Raw genomic sequence first — 23,656 nt, forward strand, 5'->3', positions numbered from 1 at the left:
GTGAAAAAGTATTTCCTCGTGTCCGTTCTAAGTGGCTTACCCCTTATTCTTAAACTGTGGCCCCTGGTTCTGGACTCCCCCAACATCGGGAACATGTTTCCTGCCTCTAGCGTGTCCAAGCCCTTAATAATCGTATATGTTTATTAGGGAAAGATAGATCCGCCATGATTGAATGACAGAGTAGACTTGATGGGCCGAATGGCCTAATTCTGCTCCAATGACTGATGACCTTATGACCTTACACAGATGAGGTGTTGCATTTTGGGAGGGTCATATGCAAGGGGGTGGCAACAAGAGTTCCGACCCAAAACGTCACCTATCCATGTTCTCCACAGATGCTGCCTGACCTGCTGAGTTACTCCAGCACTGTGTCCTTTTTTGTAAACTGGCATCTGCAGTTCCTTGTTTCTGCAACTAACTTCACATTGTGTTGGTTGAAGCCTGGCTCAGCAGTGATTGTGTAGAAAGGAACTGCAGATGCTGGTTTAAACCGAAGATGGACACAAAATGCTGGAGTAACTCAGCGGGACAGGCAGCATCTCTGGAGAGAAGGAATGGGTGGCCGCAACCTTTCTGGAGAAGGGCTTTTGGAACATCTAACCTAATAATCACAGCAGTCTGAGGACTGATGTAAAACCCAACATACATGTCAGCTAAAACGCAAAGTGCTGGAGGAACTCAGCGGGTCAGGCAGCATATGTGGAAAGTACTGGACAGGACCCTTCTTCAGATGAAACGTTGCCTGTCTATTTCCCTCCACAGCTGCTGCCTGACCCACTGAGTTCCTCCAGCAGTTTGTTTTTTGCTCAATACTCCAGCATCTGCAGCCTCGTATGTCTAAGTCATGTCAGATATTAATTTACTTGCTGATTGCAAATGACTGCAAGCCTTTGATTTGTCCACTAGGTGGAGAGCTTTGATATCAGAGATGATCCTCGTGGCAGAACTTGGAGTCACAGTTAGTGTCTGAATCCCAACCATCAGATTTCAAAACAATCTATCCTTGATTTTAATGCTGGCTCGAGGTGGAAAACTCACAACTCTGTGGGAGGACCTGAGGACCAGGTCATGGAAATAGCACCAAGTGGAGGGAATTAAACTTGCCCAGAGGTTATGATGTGTACACACAACTCCACAGATCACACATACCCTGCACCTCCTTATTCCAACGTCTCTTGTTCGCAAATTTGTCTTTAGACTTTAGAGATGCAGCGTGGAAATAGGCCCTTCGGCCCACCAACCAGCGATTACCGTATACGAGCACTATCCTACACACTAGGGACAGTGTGTACAGAAGCCAATTAACCGACAAACCTGTACGTCTTTGGGATGTGGGAGGAAACCGGAACTCCTGGAGAAAACTCACAGTCACAGGGAGAACGTACAAACACCACACACAACACCCGAGGTCAGGATCGAGTCTGGATCTCTGGAGCTATAAAGCAGCAACTCTACTCCTGCAACACCATGTCACCCCTTATTTTCAACTGTGACATTTGGAAAGAGCTGTTCTTCACTGCGATTTAATGATGAATTGGGAATAAATTAAAGATTTGGTGGTGTTGATGCAGCTGGATCTCAAATGTGAACCTATCCTGTGAATGGTAATTTTTGCATCTGAAGAATTACTGAAATGGGAAGAACAAGAATGAATAAACATTGTGTGAACAAATGGCCATTAGTTCTAGAAATGTAAACTTGTTTTTGAATGCTCGCCACTAGTTTGGGTTTAATATTGCCCCAGAACACAAGGAAGGTACTGAAGATAGACACAAAAAGCTAGAGTAACTCAGCGGGTTACCAGTCTGAAGAAGGGTCTCGACCCGAAACGTCACCCATTCCTTCTCTCCAGAGATGCTGCCTGTCCCGCTGAGTTACTCCAGCTTTTTGTGTCTATCTTCTGTTTAACCCAGCATCTGCAGTTCCTTCTTACACAAGCAAGGTACCCCCTGGGCTTCTCATTGCCATCAGTGATGTAGGCTTTGGTTCCATCCGGAGATCCAGGGATGCATTGGATAGCGAGCTGAGGGACAGATAAATCATGATCTTGGTGCTCGGTGGAGCAGGCTCATAGTCTGCTCCTGCCTCTCCACTCCCAATACTTATAGAGTCGTCACTTATAGGTGCTAGTCCCACATGCCTGCATTGGACCAATATCCCTCTAAACCTATCCTACCCATGGTGCATGTCCAAATGTTTTTTTTAATGTTGTTATAGTCCTTGCCGCAACTACCTCCTCTGGCAGCTCGTTCCATTCACCTACCACCCTGTGTGTAAAAAGGTTTCCTATTAAATCTTTGATCCCCCTCACCTTATACCTATGTCCTCCATTCCCAATCCTTATTGATTCATATGATGTCCATGTTAAGGTCAGGGCATATCTCAATATTCTAAGCCCCAGTGACGGTCATCTTTCCTGGTTGTTCGACTGCACTGGAAGGAAATGGTCATGTTTGCCAATAATTTTTTATGGAAGCTGATCAGGCATTTATACCAGTGAGACCATGTGGAAAGAATGAACGGAATATCCAGGTCTCCTCCGACCAACTCCTTGCTGATTCATTCAGAGTAATATTCATATGAATGACTGGGGACCTGGATGTCAAAGAGGGCTGAGGTTCTGCCCTTGTAAAGACCACACATCATCCATGCCAGGCAGGGGGGCAGCGCTATTTAGTTTAGTTAAGTTTAGTTTAGAGATACAGCGCGGAAACAGGCCCTTCGGCCAACCGAGTCTGTACCAAACAGCGATCCCCGCACACTAACACTATCCGACACACACTGGGGACAATTTACACTTATACCAAATCCAATTAACCTACAAACCAGCATGTCTTTGGAGTGTAGGAGGAAACTGAAGCTCAGAGAAAAGCGACAATTAGGAGATGTTTCCATTCCCCTCAATCATGGTGCCCCAGAGGAATTGTCCATGGGACAGAGAGAGCTGGCCAAACTGTACACGAATGATCAAGGGCACTGCCTAGCTCTTGAGCCATGCTATAAACACGTCTTGTGTTTATGTGCTCATACATGTTTCACATAGTTTCATGCTCCCTTGTTCCCATATAAAGCTGGACATCTTTTATACCACGTCTGGTGACTTCCCCTGGCAACCCTGCGCCCAGTCACTGTGGCTCCCGTTCTCCCGCACTCTCTGCTCCTTGTCACTCACCACAACTTTCTCTTGACCTTTCCTAAAGGCACCAAACTTCCTGGGCTACAAATTCTGTAGCTTGCAGTTGATTTTAAATAAACCGATTCCAATGCCCAGGCCTTGGTGTTCTGGTGCAGGGACCGGCTGCATTCCATATTCACTGGAATTTAGAAGGATGAGAGCGGATCTTATAGAAACATGTACAATTATTAAGGGATTGGACAGGCTAGATGCAGGAAATATGTTCCCCATGTTGGGGGAGTCCAGAACCAGGGGTCACAGTTTAAGAATAAGGGGTAGGCCATTTAGGACTGAGATGAAGAAAAACTTTTTCACCCAGAGTTGTGAATCTGTGGAATTCTCTGCCACAGAAGGCAGTGGAGGCCAATTCGCTGGATGTTTTCAAGAGAGAATTCAAGGGATCATGCAGGAACGGGGTACTGATTTTGGATGATCAGCCATGATCATATTGAATGGTGGTGCTGGCTCGATGGGCCGAATGGCCTACTCCTGCACCTATTGTCTATGTTTCTATGAGATATAAACTGGACGGCCAATCACAAACTGGATGAAAGTTCTGGTCCATTTTTAAAAGCTGGTCACGTTCATAAGTGATAGGAGCAGAATGAGGCCATTCGGCCCAACATCTCCACTCCGCCATTTAATCATGGCTGATCTATCTGGTCATACAGCTTTCAAGAACATAATAATATAAGAAATGGGAGCAGGAGTATGCAATTCAGCCCTCATACCCACAAGATCATGGTAGATTTTTTTACCTGTGTGCCACTGGTCACGTCAAATTGTGTTTATCGTCATATGTTCAAGTACTTTGGGCAGCACGGTGGCGCAGCGGTAGAGTTGCTGCCTCACAGCGCCAGAGACCCGGGTTCAATCCTGACTACAGGTGCTGTCTGTACGGTGTTTGTACGTTCTCCCCGTGACTACGTGGGTTTTCACCGGGTGCTCCAGTTTTCTCCCACAGTTCAAAGACGTACAGGTTTGGAGGTGAATTGGCTTTGGTAAAAACAGTAAATTGTCCTTTGTGTGTAGGGTAGTGGTGGTGTACGGGATGGTCACTATCCGGCGTGGACTCAGTGGGCTGAAGGGGTATGTTTCCGCGCTGTATCTCTAGAATGATAGAGTTATAGAGTGATCAGTGTGGAAATAGGCCCTTCGGCCCAACTTGCCCACACCGGCCAACATGGCCCAGCTACACAAGTCCCACCTGCCTGCGCTGGGTCCATATCCCTTCAAACCTGTCCTATCCACGTGTAGGAAGGAACTGCAGATGCTGGTTTAAACCAAAGATAGACACAAAATGCTGGAGTAACTCAGTGGGACAGGTAGCATCTCTGGAGAGAAGGAATGGGTGACGTTTCGGGTCGAGGCCCTTCTTCACACCTGGTCTGACCTATCCATGTACCTGTCGTGTCTCCTAAACCACACCTGGAACTTTGGCTAAGACGCAAGCATTTGTCATTCTATTCTTAGTGAAGTTGCAAGAACTGATCTTGGTGATTGTATAAATAATACATCTTGTAAATCTTTGGACGTGTCTGTGGACACGTGAGCATGTTACGGTGGGGCGGTGGGCATTAGCGTGTGTGTCGTGTACATAGCGCCATGCCAACACGTCAGTGTGACACGGCCGGTCTCGGCAAGCACATGTGAGTCACTGCACGTGAATCATCCATGACCTTCTTCATCAAACACAGAGCCCGGACAGTACCTGGGCCTGCTGCCCAACACCTGCCTGTTCCAACTTGGCATCAGGCACTTTTGTTTTTAATGACTGAATATAAACTCGCAGATAAATCTGACTTTGCAGGGCTAGCCTGCTCCCTTTCCTAATCTCTCTCTCTCTCTCTCTTGCCTTCCCTCGCTTTTATACACACCAACTACCTTTCAGGGTCCCTACCTGGTCGGAGAGAGGCAGCTTTTCTCCGGGCTGCAGCTTCGACCCGTCCTCGCGGCCTACCAGCGGGCCTGGAGCGGCATTTCCTGTCGGGGACCGCCCAGAACCTCGGCTTCGGCGACGGCACAGCGCTGGAGCGCTATCGCGGAGCGGGCGATGCCTTGCCCGGGTCGCCGCGCTGGAGCTCCGGTGAGCTGAAGATCACTGAGGAAAACATCACGGAGCTGCGGGACTGTGGGGCAACCAGCTGCGGGCGGCGGCGCTGACTTTACACCGGGAGCCTGGGATCTCTAGATGAGATCGCCAGTTGTGGAGCTCCAACCGGCGAGGCATTGTTGGCTTTGGAAGCCGTGGCCTCCAGTATGGAAGCGGCCATTCCAGGGTTCCCAAACCGCTGAGAGGACTCTCCCGACGCCGGAGCACCATCACCCGGCGAGAACGGCCTGGAACATCGGGCCTCCGTAGAGGCAACTGTGGAGGCCTCAATAGGCCCGACTATGGGTGAACTGGGGTTGGGGACTGGACTTTGTGCCTTCCCTCATGGTGGGAACCATTGTGGGGGGATGTTCTTTATGTTTAAATCACTTATTAATGTTATGTCTGTATTCCTTCTTTATGTGCTGCAAAATGTCAAGAAGCATTTCACTTCACTACACCTAGGTGTATGTGAATGTGACCAATAAAATACCTTTGATACCTTTGATACCTTTGATCTTCCTCATTTGGAAGCTTTGATTAAATTTCAATTCAAAAATATACTTGATTCCTAAATATACATGGGGGAAATATAGTCCAATCAGCGCATGTCTTTCCTTGCATTCCTCATGCCATCAAACCAACACGTAGTCTTACAAAGCACAAGTTCCACTCGTGTTTCCTGTTTAAACAATGTTGCCATGACGTGCCTGAGACTTTGCACATGGATATGCAGGGAATGGAGGGATAAGGATCACATGCACATTAGTTTAACTTGGCAGAGTTTAGTTAAGTTTTTTTAATTTGTTTAAATATTTTTATTTATTAGAAGCAAGTGTACTAAAATAGAACCGACGGCATATAAAATGATACAGTTATTGTACAGCTTCAATTTTAACTTTTAGTTGGAAGAAAAGAAAGAAGAAAAAGCAAGAAAGCGAAAAAGTGAGATGTGCAAAGATAGAGCCCCTAGATTACCAGTGTAGCAAAAGTAGTGTAGCCAAAGTAGTGTAGCCAAAGTAGTGTAGCTAAAGTAGTGTAGCCAAAGTAGTGTAGCCAAAGTAGTGTAGCCAAAGTAGTGTAGCCAAAGTAGTGTAGCCAAAGTAGTGTAGCCAAAGTAGTGTAGCCAAAGTAGTGTAGCCAAAGTAGTGTAGCAAAGTAGTGTAGCCAAAGTAGTGTAGCCAAAGTAGTGTAGCAAAGTAGTGTAGCCAAAGTAGTGTAGCCAAAGTAGTGTAGCCAAAGTAGTGTAGCCAAAGTAGTGTAGCCAAAGTAGTGTAGCCAAAGTAGTGTAGCCAAAGTAGTGTAGCAAAGTAGTGTAGCCAAAGTAGTGTAGCCAAAGTAGTGTAGCCAAAGTAGTGTAGCCAAAGTAGTGTAGCCAAAGTAGTGTAGCAAAGTAGTGTAGCCAAAGTAGTGTAGCCAAAGTAGTGTAGCCAAAGTAGTGTAGCCAAAGTAGTGTAGCCAAAGTAGTGTAGCCAAAGTAGTGTAGCAAAGTAGTGTAGCAAAGTAGTGTAGCCAAAGTAGTGTAGCCAAAGTAGTGTAGCCAAAGTAGTGTAGCCAAAGTAGTGTAGCCAAAGTAGTGTAGCCAAAGTAGTGTAGCCAAAGTAGTGTAGCCAAAGTAGTGTAGCCAAAGTAGTGTAGCCAAAGTAGTGTAGCCAAAGTAGTGTAGCCAAAGTAGTGTAGCCAAAGTAGTGTAGCCAAAGTAGTGTAGCCAAAGTAGTGTAGGCAAAGTAGTGTAGCCAAAGTAGTGTAGCCAAAGTAGTGTAGCCAAAGTAGTGTAGGCAAAGTAGTGTAGCCAAAGTAGTGTAGCCAAAGTAGTGTAGCCAAAGTAGTGTAGCCAAAGTAGTGTAGCCAAAGTAGTGTAGCCAAAGTAGTGTAGCCAAAGTAGTGTAGCCAAAGTAGTGTAGCAAAAGTAGTGTAGCTAAAGTAGTGTAGCCAAAGTAGTGTAGCCAAAGTAGTGTAGCCAAAGTAGTGTAGCCAAAGTAGTGTAGCTAAAGTAGTGTAGCTAAAGTAGTGTAGCCAAAGTAGTGTAGCAAAAGTAGTGTAGCCAAAGTAGTGTAGCCAAAGTAGTGTAGCCAAAGTAGTGTAGCAAAGTAGTGTAGCCAAAGTAGTGTAGCCAAAGTAGTGTAGCCAAAGTAGTGTAGCCAAAGTAGTGTAGCCAAAGTAGTGTAGCAAAGTAGTGTAGCCAAAGTAGTGTAGCCAAAGTAGTGTAGCCAAAGTAGTGTAGCCAAAGTAGTGTAGCCAAAGTAGTGTAGCCAAAGTAGTGTAGCAAAGTAGTGTAGCCAAAGTAGTGTAGCCAAAGTAGTGTAGCCAAAGTAGTGTAGCCAAAGTAGTGTAGCCAAAGTAGTGTAGCCAAAGTAGTGTAGCCAAAGTAGTGTAGCCAAAGTAGTGTGGCCAAAGTAGTGTAGCCAAAGTAGTGTAGCCAAAGTAGTGTAGCCAAAGTAGTGTAGCCAAAGTAGTGTAGCCAAAGTAGTGTAGCCAAAGTAGTGTAGGCAAAGTAGTGTAGCCAAAGTAGTGTAGCCAAAGTAGTGTAGCCAAAGTAGTGTAGGCAAAGTAGTGTAGCCAAAGTAGTGTAGCCAAAGTAGTGTAGCCAAAGTAGTGTAGCAAAAGTAGTGTAGCTAAAGTAGTGTAGCCAAAGTAGTGTAGCCAAAGTAGTGTAGCCAAAGTAGTGTAGCCAAAGTAGTGTAGCTAAAGTAGTGTAGCTAAAGTAGTGTAGCCAAAGTAGTGTAGCAAAAGTAGTGTAGCCAAAGTAGTGTAGCCAAAGTAGTGTAGCAAAAGAGTGAATAAATGAAAGAAAGAAGAGAGGAATAGAAAAAATAAAAAAAATAAAAGGACAAAAAGAGAAAGAAAAAAATGGTGATATACCTGCCTCACATCCCTCCCCACCCACCTCACCCAACCCGTAATTAGATTTAAATCCAAAGTTGTGTTGTACCATACTATCCTTATAATAAATCAATGAATGGTGTCCATGTCCGAGTTTAGTTAAGTTGAGTTAGACCAAACTCAATCATATTCAGCACAAATACTATTGGCCAATCAGCCTGTTCCTATGCTTTATCGGACTTTATCTTGCAATAAACGTTATTCCCTTTATCCTGTATCTGTACACTGTGGACGGCTCGATTGTAATATTGTATAGTCTTTCTGCTGACTGGTTAGCACACAACAAAAAGCTTTTCACTGTACCTCGGTACACGTGACAATAAACTAAACTAAACTACTTCTGCACTAGTTTAGTTCCTTCCTGCACTGAACTGAACTAATTTATGTTGTAGTGGAGGAAGGAACTGCAGATGCTGGTTTAAACCGAAGTTAGACACAAAATGCTGGAGTAACTCAGCGGGACAGGCAGCATCTCTTGAGAGAAGGAATGGGTGATGTTTTGGGTGGAGACCCTTCTTCAGACCGGTTAGGGATAAGGGAAATGAGTGATATAGACAATGATAGAGAACAATGAATGAAAGATATGCAAAAATGTACGCAGGTCTCATAGAGGGAGGCGAGGAGGGAAGGGACAAGGACTTTAAGACCTTTGCCCTCCATCACAGTGAGGAGGTGGCTGGTAGACTCACTGTCCAAGATGGCTGTCGTGAAGGGAGAGTGGACGCTGGCGTGCTTTAGCTGCCACTGCTCTCTCTTCACATTGTGTTTTTGATTTTTTGTTTTTGAACTGAATTCTGTTTTTAATTTGAGTTTCTGTGATGTCTTTTTTACTTATTTTATTCTGATTATATGTTTTTTATTCCTGTTAATCTCTGTAAGGTGTCCTTGAGATGTCTGAAAGGCGCCCAAAAATAAAATGTATTATTATTATTATTACTGTGGTGGATGTTAAACTGTGTTAAGTGTGTGTTTTGTTCTTTTATTCTATGTTATGACTGCAAGGTATACAATTTCGTTCAGACTGAAATGTCTGAATTACAATAAAGGATACTTTACTTTACTTTACTTTACAGAGAGTCTGTACAAGACTCCAGCCCTCAGTGTCCAGTGGTGACCTGACCCTAGTGCTTGGTCCTTCACTACAGACCCTGTGTGTTAGCTGCAGAAAGCCTCAGTGTGTCCCTCTGCACGTACTCTGACAGTGGCAGTCGGCAGGCACATTCCCTGCGGGACATTTCATGTGCAAGTCTGGGCTTGGAGCAGAGGGCACCAGACCCTGTGCTAGTGCTAGCCTGGTCCAAACCCCCATACACGTAGCGATCTGCAGCACCCGATCGCACGACTGTGAGCAAGATACAAGCGCGGTGAGAAACTTGCTCTTCACCTCTCCGGCCCAGGAACTGGTTGCGGGCCAACATTCCTCCGTTGATCCCTCCAACCCCATCAGTGGTTAAGGCCAAACAGCGACGATTGGGGCTTGTTGCAACCAATCGAGCACAGCGAGGGGTTGCTGTGGCGTCTGATTAAACAGACTGTGTGTTCGGAGTAAACTCGATTATCTCTGCCGGACACCATTCTGTTTACTGTCAGACAGTTAACCCATTCCTTCTCCAATTAAGTGACTCATAGAGGTTTTCCAACAACCTTTCCAAAATGACTGAATTATACAGTTGGGAATTGGATTGGAAACCTTCTGATAGGTGGAGCAGTGCGCAATGTTAGACCATACCACAAAGGAGCACAATTAAGCCATTCGGCCCATCGAGTCTGCTCAACTATTCAATCATGTGTAGGAAGGGACTGCAGATGCTGCCCACTAAACTCCTATGTGGGACCTTATCAAAGGCCTTTTGAAAGTCCAGGTACACTACATCCACTGGCTCTCCCTTTTCCATTTCCTACTTACATCCTCAAAAAATTCCAGAAGATTAGTCAAGCATGATTCCCCTTCGTAAATCCATGCTGACTTGGACCGATCCTGTTACTGCTATCCAAATGTGCCGCTATTTCATCTTTTATAATTGACTCCAGCATCTTCCCCACCACTGATGTCAGGCTAACTGTTTTCTCTCTCCCTCCTTTCTTACATTAGCTACCCTCCAATCCACAGGGACTGATCCTGAATCTCTAGAACATTGGAAAATGATCACCAATGTTTCCTCGATTTCTAGAGCCACTTCCTTAAGTACCCTGGGATGCAGACCATCAGGCCCTGGGGATTTATCAGCCTTCAGTTCCATCAGTCTACCCAACAGCATTTCCTGCCTAATGTGTAGAGCAGTTGGATCCAATTTCTGATTCCCTCCCCAAACCCCATTTTGGAGAGCACATCCCTCATGTACGTGTGCGATATCCTGTCGAAGGCCTTCTCCTGGTCCAAGCTGACTAGGCAGGCATCCACCCATCTGTCCTGCACGTAGGCGATAGTATCTCTCAGCAGTGCCAGGCTGTCTGAGATTTTCCTGCCAGATACAGCACAGGTTTGGTCTGGGTGGATCACCTGTCCCAGAGCAGACTTGACCCGGTTGGCGTTGGACATAGACAGGATCTTGTAATCTACATTCAACAATGTTATGGGTCTCCAATCCCTTATATCCTTCATCTCCCCCTTCTGCTTGTAGATTAGGGTGATGCTGCCCAAAGATCCTATAGAATTAACAGAATTATGAACTAACAGAATTATGAATCTAACCCTATATCACGCACAAAAACTTCCCCCGCAATGTCAATCACCCTGCGAGTCGGGTCGGTTCCTACAAAATCAACTCAAACACTGCTTGTGAACCATTTAAAAAGAAATGATTTAAAAAACATTAAAAAAGACAATTACCAGAATCAAATTTTATTGTTGACAAGAAGTATGAACTGACAGATTTATGAATCTAACCCACACAAACTGCTGCCCCACAACATTGATTACACTGCGAGTCGGGTCGGGTCGGGTAGGCTCAGGTTACTAAAATGGGCGTGGAAAAATGCCCATGATCCCCTCCATAGCGTACTACACGTCAGCCCATTGCATTTCGCAGGAGTAGCCTATCTTGCTCCGCTATAGGATCTTTGATGCTGCCCTTCCTCATGGAGTCTGACATGCTGCCGGCTAGAAGCATGCCGTTGTACACTTCCAGCAGGTCTGGGCCCACCCAATCCCACAGAGCCGAATACAACTCGGCCAGTAAGCCATCGCTTCCGGGAGTTTTACTCGAGTCAAAGGAACGGATGGAGCCAGTCAGCTCCTCTAGGGTCAGTGGTTGGTCCAGACTCTCCCGCTTGCTGTCCTCCAAGACCTCCGTGATAGAGGACAGGAAGTTCTGGGAGGCGGTGCTGTCTGTGGCCTTTTTGTAGTACAAATCCGTATAAAAGGATTTGCATATCCACCTGCAAGGATGCTACCGAGCCGTCATCCTCCCCAAGGCTGTTGATCACAGAGCTCCCCCTGTGAACCTTATGGATGAAGAAGCTTGAGCACGTCTCATCCTGCTCCACGAATCTTCAAAACTTTTCAAGTATTCCTCACCTCTGATTCTCAGACAGTCCCTTGTGGTCGAGGGTGACTCACCTACACTCTGCCGCCTGTGTTTCTCAGTCAGAAGATGAGTCATTGTCAGGGATTCCATACGGCACAGAAACAGATGCCTTGGCCCAACACATCGCAACTAGTCCCATTTTCCTGCGTTTGGCCCATATCCCTCTAAACCTGTCCAAACCATGCACCTGTCTAAATGTTTTTTTTGTATGTTGTTATAGTGCCTGCCTCAACTAATTCCTTTGGCAGCTCGTTCCATACACTCACCTGTGTGAAAACGTTCCTATTAAATATCCCTGTCACCCTGAACCATTGTCCTTTTGTTCTGGGTGTGCCGACCCTGGGAAACATTCACCATCTGATTTATACACCTTGATAAGATTACCCTTCAGATGCCGGCAATCCAACGATTTAGTACTAGCTTGTCCATCCCCTCCCTACAGCTCAGGCCATCAGGACACTTGTAAATCTTCTCTGCATTTTCTTTAGCTTAGTCCCAAATGAGCTGCTGTGGACTGGCGAGATGTACCTTTAGAATGGAGGCCGTATCTTTAGAATGACAACGAGGAGGAATTTCTTCAGAAACATAGAAAATAGGTGCAGGAGTAGAGGCCATTCGGCCCTTCAAGCCTGCACCGCCATTCAATATGATCATGGCTGATCATCCAACTCAGTATCCTGTACATGCCTTCTCTCCATACCCCCTGATCCCTTTAGCCTCAAGGGCCACATCTAACTACCTCTTAAATATAGTCAATGAACTGGCCTCAACTACCTTCTGTGGCAGAGAGTTCCAGAGATTCACCACTCTCTGTGTGAAAAGAAAGAGTGTGGTGAATGTGTGGAATTCCTTGCCACGGACAGTTGTAGAGGCCAAGTCATTGGGTATTTTTACAGCGGATGTTTAAAGTGATCTAGATGTAGTTACATGGGCGGTACAATTGATCACAATATCAATTGGTACTGAAGAGTGAAATAAAAATAATTCAATATCTTAACACACTCTGCACAATGACCACTGTTGAGAAAGGTAATGTACATCTGATCAAAGGGCTAAAGTACTAACTGTGTACGAAGGAACTGCAGATGCTGATTTAAACCGAAGATAGGCACAAAATGCTTGAGTAACTCAGCGGGACAGGCAGCATCTCTGGAGAGGAATGGGTGACGTTTCGGGTCGAGACCCTTCTTCGGACCATGATTAAGACATTCTGGCCTAGCAGACCTATGCAGTGGGGCAACGCTTTTGTTTGGCTTATGATAAGAATTTAATAAAGATCCGATTGCTAGATCCCATTGAGTATCGTAATGTCCAAAAGCCTTTCTGGAAACTCGATCCAGGGCCGCTGTGGTGTTGGACTGCACCGTCAGAGGTTGCTGGTGGCAGGCTGTTTGATATCCGAGCACATGCAACGTAGCGTTTGACATCACCTGCACAAACCCCTGACTTCTTGTAGGCCTGGTTCGGGGGAGGGGGTAACTGGGGAGCCGAGGCTTGCTATGTAGCAACCAGGACGCCCGACGTCCCTTTCAACATTACCCAATCTGTCAACATTTAAAATAGAAGTAGGAAGAAAATGCGGACGCTGGTTTAAACCGTGGACATAAAATGCTGGAGTAACTCAGCGGGACAGGCAGCATCTCTGGAGAGAAGGAATGGGTGACGTTTCGGGTCGAGACCCTTCTTCAACGTTTAAAATAAGACACACACAAAGCGCTGGAATAACTCAAACGGAAGAAGGGTCCCCACTTCGAAACGTCACCCATCCATTTTCTCCACAGATGCTGCCTGGCCCGCTGAGTTACTGCAGCACGTATTGTCTATCTTTGGTATAAACCAGCGTCTGTCTGCATGTCTTTTCTGCAGAGTAAACGGTTTTAAATAACCCATGTTTCTTGCTGTCTGCACCAAACTGGAACAAGCTCGGGGGTTTTTACACATTACACCCCATCTGAGACTGACAAAAGGTTAACATCAACAAATTGTGAAGGATTGGCACAGCGAAGCAATCGCCCAGAGTGCCGGCCGGGCATGTTAGGGGTGTTTTGTTGGCTGGTTCTCGTGAACTGCAGGCAGCGAGAAGGAAACTCTCTCCTGCTGTATCACCACACACTGCCCCAGAGCACGGTCTAGGCGGGCAAATTAAGGCCGTTGGCGCCTAATATCATTTTTTGAAAATGTTCAGAGCAGAATTTAAAAAAAAATAGAAACATCAATATAGAAAATAATAAAAAGTTTCACACGTTGAAGTTTTATTTGGTTGAAGCTGTAGTTTATACTTTATATAATTTCCTCGTTATCTTTCTAAGTTGCAGTCTGAGCCGGTGCATGGAATCTGCCTTCTTACTGATTTAGGAAAGAACAGATTCCAGGCTATAATTGGTTCGGGGCAGGGGGTGAGTGATGGTGGACAGCTGCAGTGTGACCACGGCGGCTCCCGGGGCCGGGGAGTATTGGCTGAGGGCGGCCAACACGTAAATGGTGACGCGGGGAGAGAAAGTATAAAAGGCGCGCCGTGGCGCCTGATTTGTGAATGAAATAGTAGCGCCTGGCGTTCAGGTGCAGCGGCGAGAAAGTATCAGCGACGGCAGCAGCGTTAGTGTTGCAGTATAGTAGCGGCCTGCGTTACAGTGTAGCAGCGATATAGTGTAACAGCGGGTAGTTACAGTGTAGCGGCGGGTAGTTACAGTGTAACAGCGGGTAGTTACAGTGTAGCAGCGGGTAGTTACAGTGCAGCGGGTAGTTACAGTGTAGCAGCGGGTAGTTACAGTGTAGCAGCGGGTAGTTACAGTGTAGCGGCGGGTAGTTACAGTGTAACAGCGGGTAGTTACAGTGTAGCAGCGGGTAGTTACAGTGTAACAGCGGGTAGTTACAGTGTAACAGCGGGTAGTTACAGTGTAGCAGCGGGTAGTTACAGTGCAGCGGCGGGTAGTTACAGTGTAGCGGCGGGTAGTTACAGTGCAGCGGCGGCCTGCGTTACAGTGTAGCAGCGGGTAGTTACAGTGTAACAGCGGGTAGTTACAGTGTAACAGCGGGTAGTTACAGTGTAGCAGCGGCCTGCGTTACAGTGTAGCAGCGGGTAGTTACAGTGCAACAGCGGGTAGTTACAGTGTAACAGCGGGTAGTTACAGTGTAGCAGCGGGTAGTTACAGTGTAGCAGCGGCCTGCGTTACAGTGTAGCAGCGGGTAGTTACAGTGCAACAGCGGGTAGTTACAGTGTAACAGCGGGTAGTTACAGTGTAGCAGCGGGTAGTTACAGTGTAGCAGCGGGTAGTTACAGTGTAGCAGCGGGTAGTTACAGTGTAGCAGCGGGTAGTTACAGTGTAGCAGCGGGTAGTTACAGTGTAGCAGCGGGTAGTTACAGTGTAGCAGCGGGTAGTTACAGTGTAACAGCGGGTAGTTACAGTGTAGCAGCGGGTAGTTACAGTGTAGCAGCGGGTAGTTACAGTGTAGCAGCGGGTAGTTACAGTGTAGCAGTGGCCTGCGTTACAGTGTAACAGCGGGTAGTTACAGTGTAGCAGCGGCGGGTAGTTACAGTGTAGCAGCGGCGGGTAGTTACAGTGTAGCAGCGGCGGGTAGTTACAGTGCAGCGGCGGCCTGCGTTACAGTGTAGCGACCGACAGCCCAGACCACGTTACAACATGAAGTACATCATCGGCATTGGAGGGTAAGTACTTGCTGTAAGTAACACAACGGAGCAAGTGTTGGCGAAGAATGATTGAACTTGAAATGAAACTTTTTTTGCCGCTAGTGTCTGAATTTGGAGAAAATTCGGTGAATTGAAGAACTTCGAAGGTATTAAAGGAATTATTTTAAAGTATCTATACGACTTTAAAAATCAACTTGTATGGTGTAATTAATTTAAATTTCTACAACAGTTAAAACGTGAATTAATCAAAATGTAATTTAAAAAAAATCTAAATACTAAATATAATGTTGATCATAAGAATTTAAAATCTAGCCCAGTTTAACCGCAGTTCGTTTTACGTATCCGAAGCCTGGTTGCTTTGACAATTTTCTTTGGAAAATGTAGTAAATGTGGCACAAAATGTCGGCTTTACCGTGGCGTTAACCTTGAGATGAGTGCGTTTCCCGAGCACCCGTCCCGTTCAACTACATATTTGTGGCGCCTTCAGTAACTGCCTCCAGCCATCCAGCCCAAAGATCTTATAGCGGAGGATCTTTGATCCAGCCAGCCCTGTCACCACCGCACTGCCATCTCATAATATTCAAATCGTTATTGCTCATCAATGAATCTTTGCATAAAGAATTCATTGTTTCCCTCTTTCCGAATCCTTATCCCATATAAAAACTATTAAACCAAGTAACGTCTGGGTTATTTTAAGCGAGACCTGGTAATTTATTATGTGTAGGAAGAGAACTGCAGATGCTGGATACTGAAGATCATACACGAAATGCTGGAGTAACTCAGCGGGACAGGCGGCATCTCTGGAGAGAAGGAATGGGTGACGTTTCGGGTCGAGACCCTTCTTCCGATTTATTACCTTGCAAAGTTGTATATTTGATCAGAGGATTGACTTTGGTGTAGCGGGTGATTTTTATTTGCATCTCCCGCTCCACTCTCCCGCGCTGGGCGCTCAATTCGAGTTTGAATTTAGGAGGTGGTTGCATGGGCTGGCGCGCCTCTGGCGGAGCTGCAGCGACTGTTCGCGCTCGGTGTCAATACAACTCTAATACACTGGGATAATAACGTCTGCATGGAATAGCGGCCTGGAATATTAACCTCCAACTTTCCCCCCCACCCCATTGACCTTGCAGCGTGACCAACGGTGGCAAGACCACACTGACCAATACAATTAGCCAAATATTACCCAACTGCTGCGTTGTGCATCAGGATGACTTTTACAAGGTGAGCCCAACTTTTTTCCCCCCTCTATTTTAAACCTGTTTTGGCGCCTGTTTGTGACAGTTGTAATCAATGGTAATTAAAACAACACTGCCCAAAGTCCTGATGTGCCGAGTGCAATATCTGGGAGTGATATCACTGGGTTAAGTGCTTTCATTATGGGATACTTGAAACGTGCTGATACTGGGGGAAAGACATTTGTGATATTTGAATCATGCGCGCTCAAGAATTTGTGCCCGCAGTTCAGTTATTACACTAGCTGTCTACTAATCTGGAGTTTTTTGATTACGGGCCATGGCGTGGCGATATCCTGGGACATTTCACTTAAATGCACATCTCAGCATTGGGAACTCATGGCTGATTTGGGTTTAATATAACCGTTGCACGGGACATGGAATCCACGCGTTTGAATCTTAATCTGAGTTCACTGGGTGGTAGAAACAGAATATAGATGCAGCGGTAGGCCATTCGGTCCTTCGAGCCAGCACTGCCATTCAATATGATCATGGTTGGTCATCCAGAATCAGTACCCTGTTCCTGCTTTCTCCCCATATCCATTGACTCTGTTATCCCTGAGAGCTAAATCTAACTCTTTTGAATATATCGTGGTGGGACATTCTGATTGGCTTTGACAAACCATTTGGTATAGAGGGAGGATGTATATGAATCGGCCATGGTTCCTACTGCATGAAGATGATTTTTGCTGGGAGCTTCACAGTAAGTACAGGCTGTGATCAACCATGCTCTGAAGGCTTTTTAACTCTTCATAGCCAATGTCAGCCTTTCTCATCCAGAATGGCCATTGGCATGATGTAGCCAGTAGCCATGATGTAGCCATGGTCATATAACAAAACATCAGGGACTTTGGGCAAGTGCACTTGGATTGATAAGATTCCTGTCTTGTGTGTAAATACATTGTTTGTAGCCTTGTTTTTATGACTATTTCAGACACCAGATCAGATAGAAGTTGGGCAAGATGGATTTAAACAATGGGATGGTAAGAATGGTATTGGTCGTAGGCAGTGACATTTTCTAACAAAGATCTACGTTGACATTCATTTCACCTTGTGTTGGTCCTTGTGATAACCTGCTGGGTTCTTTTTTGACCTTCAGTGATCACGGCCCTCGACATGGAGGCAATGATGAGCACTGTCAACGCTTGGATTGACAACCCAGTAAAGTTTGCCTGCTCTCACGGGGTGGCTGTCACTCCAGCCTCCAGCGAGCCGAGCCATCCAGAGGGAGGAGTGCAGATATTGATAATGGAAGGGTTCCTGTTGTATAACTACAGGTGCAGTTATCCCTACTTCAGTTTGAGAAAGATGGGGTTTTCTAGAGTACTGTCAGACTTTCATGCTGCTGCATGGGTTTCAGTTAAAGCATAATGGAGGCGGTGAGCCTCTTTGTACTGCATTCACTCCAACTGGGTCAGAGCCAGTAGGGTTTTAAAGTACACATTTTCTGGGTAGCATTAAAACTGTAGAATAATGTCAGGGTGCATTAAACTGTTAGTTGGGCTATCATTGACAATAATGTGAGGTGATTATGGGCATTAAACTAAAATATTGGACCAGTATATTGCTTTGTTATTTTTAAACAAGTAAATAGCATTAGTATTTCTATTGATTTGCAAAGTAATGAATTATAACCTTGATTTTAAAGTGATTTTTTTATTATTTTTTATTCGTCACCCCCCACCCCTTGTTTGTGTTTCTAGTTACGATCTCCATTGTGTAAATGTGCTTGAATGATCTTAGCCATAAACCTTTATACTCTCTTATCCAGAATTGGCATTGTAAACATTTTTGGCCAAGCAGTATTTAACCTTGCTGTGTTTTGTCTAATCAATAGTATCAATGATCAATCTTTTACAATAGTGCTAATACAGATTGTAGGTAGAATGATCTAGCCCGTTTTTCATGAACCAATTGTTTTTCCTCCCTGACCCAGGCCTTTGGCTTCGACTTTCAATCGGCGTTACTATCTGAGCCTTTCGTATGAAGAATGCAAAAGGAGGAGGAGGTAAATGGCTACGCTGGCGCGCTTTAGCTGCCGCTGCTCTCTCTTCACATTGTGTTTTTTTTGATTTTGTGTCTTTTCTATCTTTAATTTGTGTATTGATGATGTCCTTATTATTTATTTTTCTCCGACTATATGTTTTTCTTCTCTTCTGTTTAATCTTTGTAAGGTGACCTTGAGATCTGAAAGACGCCCGAAAATAAAATTTATTATTATTATTATTATTATTACTTTGTGTTGATGCACGTGCCTGCCGTTACAGTTCATTCTGCAACAATCTACCCGAGTGCAGCCATGTTAACTGAAGTTGTTTTCATTTCCAGTACAAGGAACTACACTGTACCTGACCCACCTGGCTTGTTTGATGGGCATGTGTGGCCAATGTATCTAAAGCACAGGAAAGAGATGGAGGCCAACAAAGTTGATGTTGGTATGTGATGGTTGCGTTCTCTATTACAAGCTGGCAATTAAACAGCTCTGTCATGCACAGTGGTGGGCAGAAGAAAGAAGTGAAAATAAGATGAGGTTGGGTGAAGTTTGTGCAGTGAAGAGACTTCATTTGGTAGGATGGTCTAACTTGAAATGCAGGATGTAGCTTGGGAAAGATTATCTGCATTTTTAGAAGATCGGGTTCCTTGAATGTTGGTTTTCCACTTTGGGAACTGTAGATATTAAACTATTCAAGGAGACATTTCTGGTCTCCTGAGAAATTGCAGATTATAGTGTTAGTGGGGATGGGTAGGAATTGTTGGAAACTCCTCAGATCAGCCATGATCCCACATAACAGAACGAACACTGAATGCACCAATTTTGGGTAGCTAACGAAGAACCATCCCATCTTTTTTTCTGCCCCCCTTCCAACTAGATTCCATCCTCTGGCATCACTGTGCCTTTTCTATCCTTGTTTTGCACCTTTTGGCTTTTCGTCTGCAGCTTTGGTCTAACCATGTACCCCCACCTGTATCCACCTATCACTTGCCAGACTTTGCCCTGCCCCTACCTCTCTTCCATCTTTTGTCCACATACTATAATTGGTAAGATGAAGGGTCTCGACCAAAAATGGTGCCAATTCACATTCTCCAGACATGCTGTTACTCCAGCACTCTGTCTTTTTTTTCTTGTTGTAAATCAGGAGTTGCTTGCATGAGTATGTCAGCCCAGCTGGCTTTCCAGCTTGACCTCTCTGGACTGAGGGAAGTGGGCTGTGGATTAAACCTTCGTCTGCTGTCCTGAAGACTCTGTTTCTGGCACTGGTTGGAATTTGGGGAGGCAGCTTGTACTTGGAATTTAAGTGGTTTAGAATGAATACAATTAAATTTAAGAAATTATATTTCCAGTGTATCTGAACGGTTTGAAGTCGAGGGATGATATCTATCTACAAGTGTATGAAGAGATTCAGAATCTCATCCTCAATTCTTCATAGGTAATTATCAAGTTAATTATCAAATTATTTAGATTCCTGTTTGGATTATGTCACAGTTTTAATGATTTTTGAATCTTTCTTTCAGGGACTGGTGCACTGAAGACTTGTGTGAAGATGAAGTTGTAAATAGTTGATCGTATCTTAGAAACTTGTCCTCTTAGATTTCTGTATATAGATTGGAATGGTTTAAGTTATTTCAATCTGCCTCTTATGGCCGTTTGTATTTTTAAAGCTTTGTGAACTTAAATTTTTTTTTTATGTGGATAATTTCTGTAACTTTTTACTGCTAACCGTGTATGATTTTTGAACATTGTAAACTGATGCCCACAGTAATGACTGAGTATTGAATGTTGTGCTTTCCAATTTGTAACTATTGTCTTAGTTTGCCGTCTGCTTTTCTACAGACATTGTATTGCAGTCTGCAAAGCCTTATCTTTAAAGTGGTGTTCAACAAGGTTCCTTCTCGGAACTACTGGTCCAAATGTTATACCTGGCAATGCAATAGTTGGGGGAAGTTTGACCTTCGTACAATGGCGATAACAGTTAGGGTAACTTCTAGAGTGGAGGTTTGCATTGGAATGGGTATAATACCTGTTCTCCACTGGGGTTGACTTGTCCTGCACCCTGTACTAGATGTTAGTCCGTATGGAACAAATCCATATGCATCTATGTTCTGTGTAGAGCTACGTTTTAATAGTTCACTATCTGATCACTCAAACTTTACACTTGATGACATTGAGGATGGAGGGGGGGGGGGGGATAACAATACAACTCGCTGTCATGTTAATACAGTGGCATTCAGCAAAGTAGTGAGACAGGTAACATTGCTTGTCCAAGACTGCTTTTTAAAAGAAAATGGTTTGGTGACTGAATGACTAAGGAAAATCTCTTTATAACCAATAATGTACGAGCTATGAATTTAACCAGCTGCCCCACTAAAGGGTGTAAAACTTTAATAGATTTTTTTTTTAATGGCATTAAAGGACCATTTTAATTCATAAGAACTATTTTGTAATCTTCAAGGTAAAGTTTAAAAATGCAACCATGTCTTGTATAATGAGTTTGGCCGGTGTTTAGTTGCCAACTCCATACTCGGGGAATACACACTCCATTTGGCAGAGGGAATATTAAAAGGAGCATAATTAATTTTCTAAATGTAGCTGTGTTCATTTTCAAGTCATTGAGTTTTTAAATGGTAAACATTAGATTGCTGCTCAGAAGTACTTTTGATGACAAGTGTGCTGTCTCATCATCCATATGCCAGCTATTCTATGTGAAAGCTTTAAATACTACGTCTCAAGACAAAACCATAGCCGCTGGTGATAAATCCTCAGTCGAGCTTTATTCAAACGTGTATCTGTCAATCTTCTGGATTCTAATGCTCTTTTGGCTGTTCAATGCCTTTTGATACTTTTGGTTTCTTTTGCAAGTCATTAGAATCCTTTGTGTATTTGTCTGCATTATCCATTGTTGAGCTATGTATTCTCATTGCACATCTCTCCCCTCACACTCTTCTGTATCATTTGCCTTCATGTTTATTACCTTTCTAAGTTCAGTCACTTCATCTTCCCCTGTCTACTTTTTAAAAAGGGCCTTCACTAATTGTGTCCCGCTACTCAAAGTTCATGTGAAACAATTCGAAAACAGAAGGTGTGGGAACTATATACACATTTAGGAAATTAGCGGTGGATGGTAGGGCATTCTCATGGGAAATAAAAAATGACCATGTCAGGTGACTTAGCCATGGGACATTACTCTCTCATAGAAAATAGGTGCAGAGTAGGCCCTTTGTGTCAGGACTGCCACTCAATATGATCATGGCTGATCATCCAAAATCAGTGCCCCATTCCTGCTTTTTTTTTACCCCATATCCCTTGATTCTGTTAGTCCTAAGAGCAAAATCTAACGAAAACATCCAGTGAATTGGCCTCCACTGCCTTCTGTGGCAGAGAATTCCACAGATTCACAACTCTGGGTGAAAAGGTTTTTCCTCATCTCAGTCCTAAATGGCCGACCCATTATTATTAAACTGTGACCCCTGGTTCTGGACTCCCCCCAACATTGGGAACATTTTTCTTGCGATAGATCAGCCATGATTGAATGACAGAATAGACTTGATGGGCCAAATGGCCTAATTCTGCCTCTCTCACCCATAACCTTATAGCTACTGCAAGTGGGAGCAGTATTGGGGAGGGCTGATGTGTAACTAGCCAGCTCGTAAATCATATGTGCAAATATTTGACACAATCTCAACTTCCATTATAACTATCACCTGTCTAAAGTAGTTAAATCATGTGCTGAGTCTTCAAGTGCTGCTCTGGGATACCCTATTCATCACAATCCCGCTGCCTTTATCAATTAACTCACGGACACAGCTAATTACCAGAGCCCTGTACAATTGGTGGCAAAAACAGGAAAGTAGACTTTATCTGAATGGTGGCCGATTAGGAAAAGGGGAGATGCAACGAGACCTAGGTGTCATGGTACACCAGTCATTGAAAGTAGGCATGCAGGTGCAGCACGCAGTGAAGAAAGCAAATGGTATGTTAGCATTCATAGCAAAAGGATTTGAGTATAGGAGCAGGGAGGTTCTACTGCAGTTGGACAGGGTCTTGGTGAGACCACACCTGGAGTATTGCGTACAGTTTTGGTCTCCTAATCTGAGAAAAGACATTCTTGCCATAGAGGGAGTACAGAGAAGGTTCACCAGACTGATTCTGGGATGTCAGGACTTTCATATGAAGAAAGACTGGATAGACTTGGTTTGTACTCGCTAGAATTTAGAAGATTGAATGGGGATCTTATAGAAACTTACAAAATTCTTAAGGGGTTGGATAGGCTAGATGCAGGAAGATTGTTTCTGATGTTGGGGAAGTCCAGAACAAGGGGTCACAGTTTAAGTATAAGGGGGAAATCTTTTAGGACCGAGATGAGGAAAACATTTTTTACACAGAGAGTGGTGAATCTCTGGAATTCTCTGCCACAGAAGGTAGTTGAGGCCAGTTCATTGGCTATATTCAAGAGGGAGTTAGATGTGGCCCTTGTGGCTAAAGGGATCGGGGGGGTATGGAGAGAAGGCAGGTACATGATAATGAGTTGGATGATCAGCCATGATCATATTGAATGGCGGTGCAGGCTCGAATGGCCTACTCCACCTATTTTCCATGCTTCTATCACAGTAGGACCTCCTTGCTCCTATACTAAAACCCTCTTGCTATGAAGGCCATCAAGCCATTTGGTTTCTTTGCTGCTTGCTGTACCTGCATACTTACTTTCAGTGACTGATGTACAAGGACATCTAGGTTTTGTTGCACCTCCCCTTTTCCTAATCTGACACCATTCAGATAATCTGCCTTTTTGTTCTGGCCACCAAAGTGGATAACCTCGTATTTATCCACATTATACCGTATCTGTCTACTCACCCAACCTATCCAAGCCACCCTGCAGCCTCATAGCATCTTCCTCGCAGCTCAAATATGGAGATGTTAGTTAATTCCTTCGTCTTTCCAGAAAGGTTGTCTGACCTAAGCCTTTATGGGATTGTTATTATTTTTTTCGAAGAGAAACTGCAACGCTCTGCCTACCTTGTCCATAAGAAGCTTTAACCCCCCCCCCCCCCCCCCCCCCCCCCCTCCCAACTCCACTGTTAATTGAAATACAGCTGTGAAAA

The 23,656-nt window shown here is 44.6% G+C and overlaps 1 protein-coding gene and 2 long non-coding RNA genes across 10 annotated transcripts in view; 1 reads left to right on the top strand and 2 right to left on the bottom strand.

Moving 5' to 3' along the window:
- The window catches only part of LOC116989663, a 45,388-nt gene that overhangs the window by 4,324 nt on the left and 17,408 nt on the right, over nucleotides 1-23,656 (bottom strand). The gene's annotated exons all lie outside the window — the stretch shown is intronic.
- Nucleotides 1,862-15,621, bottom strand: LOC116989664. Its single transcript, XR_004416282.1, has 3 exons — nucleotides 15,367-15,621; nucleotides 5,465-5,466; nucleotides 1,862-1,897 (listed from the first exon to the last, which is right to left on the bottom strand). It is a non-coding gene; the product is annotated as an uncharacterized LOC116989664 (long non-coding RNA).
- On the top strand, nucleotides 14,199-21,142 carry nmrk2 (nicotinamide riboside kinase 2). 7 transcript variants are annotated; one of them, XM_033047256.1, is made up of 9 exons: nucleotides 14,199-14,356; nucleotides 15,274-15,344; nucleotides 16,457-16,547; nucleotides 17,493-17,541; nucleotides 17,658-17,835; nucleotides 18,495-18,566; nucleotides 18,887-18,993; nucleotides 19,901-19,986; nucleotides 20,072-21,142. In XM_033047256.1, exons 2-8 carry the CDS (start codon nucleotides 15,319-15,321, stop codon nucleotides 19,984-19,986), a joined length of 609 nt encoding a protein of 202 aa, XP_032903147.1. In that variant the 5' UTR covers nucleotides 14,199-14,356; nucleotides 15,274-15,318; the 3' UTR covers nucleotides 20,072-21,142. The 7 variants fall into 7 exon arrangements, with proteins under 7 accessions (XP_032903147.1, XP_032903145.1, XP_032903146.1 ...); XM_033047254.1 differs by lacking the exon at nucleotides 14,199-14,356 and adding an exon at nucleotides 14,902-14,918 and having other exon boundaries at nucleotides 15,266-15,344; XM_033047255.1 differs by lacking the exon at nucleotides 14,199-14,356 and adding an exon at nucleotides 14,918-14,947.

This window comes from Amblyraja radiata, chromosome 29, assembly GCF_010909765.2.
Source record: "Amblyraja radiata isolate CabotCenter1 chromosome 29, sAmbRad1.1.pri, whole genome shotgun sequence".
In the NCBI taxonomy this organism is placed as follows: Eukaryota; Metazoa; Chordata; class Chondrichthyes; order Rajiformes; family Rajidae; genus Amblyraja; species Amblyraja radiata.

Excerpts from the sequence above, each read along its gene's own strand:
- nmrk2 (XM_033047256.1), top strand. The coding sequence starts at position 15,319 with ATGAAGTACATCATCGGCATTGGAGG. Across the intron at positions 15,345-16,456 it reads TACATCATCGGCATTGGAGG|CGTGACCAACGGTGGCAAGA; the intron begins GTAAGTACTTGC and ends TTGACCTTGCAG. Across the intron at positions 18,567-18,886 it reads GAATGCAAAAGGAGGAGGAG|TACAAGGAACTACACTGTAC; the intron begins GTAAATGGCTAC and ends TTTCATTTCCAG.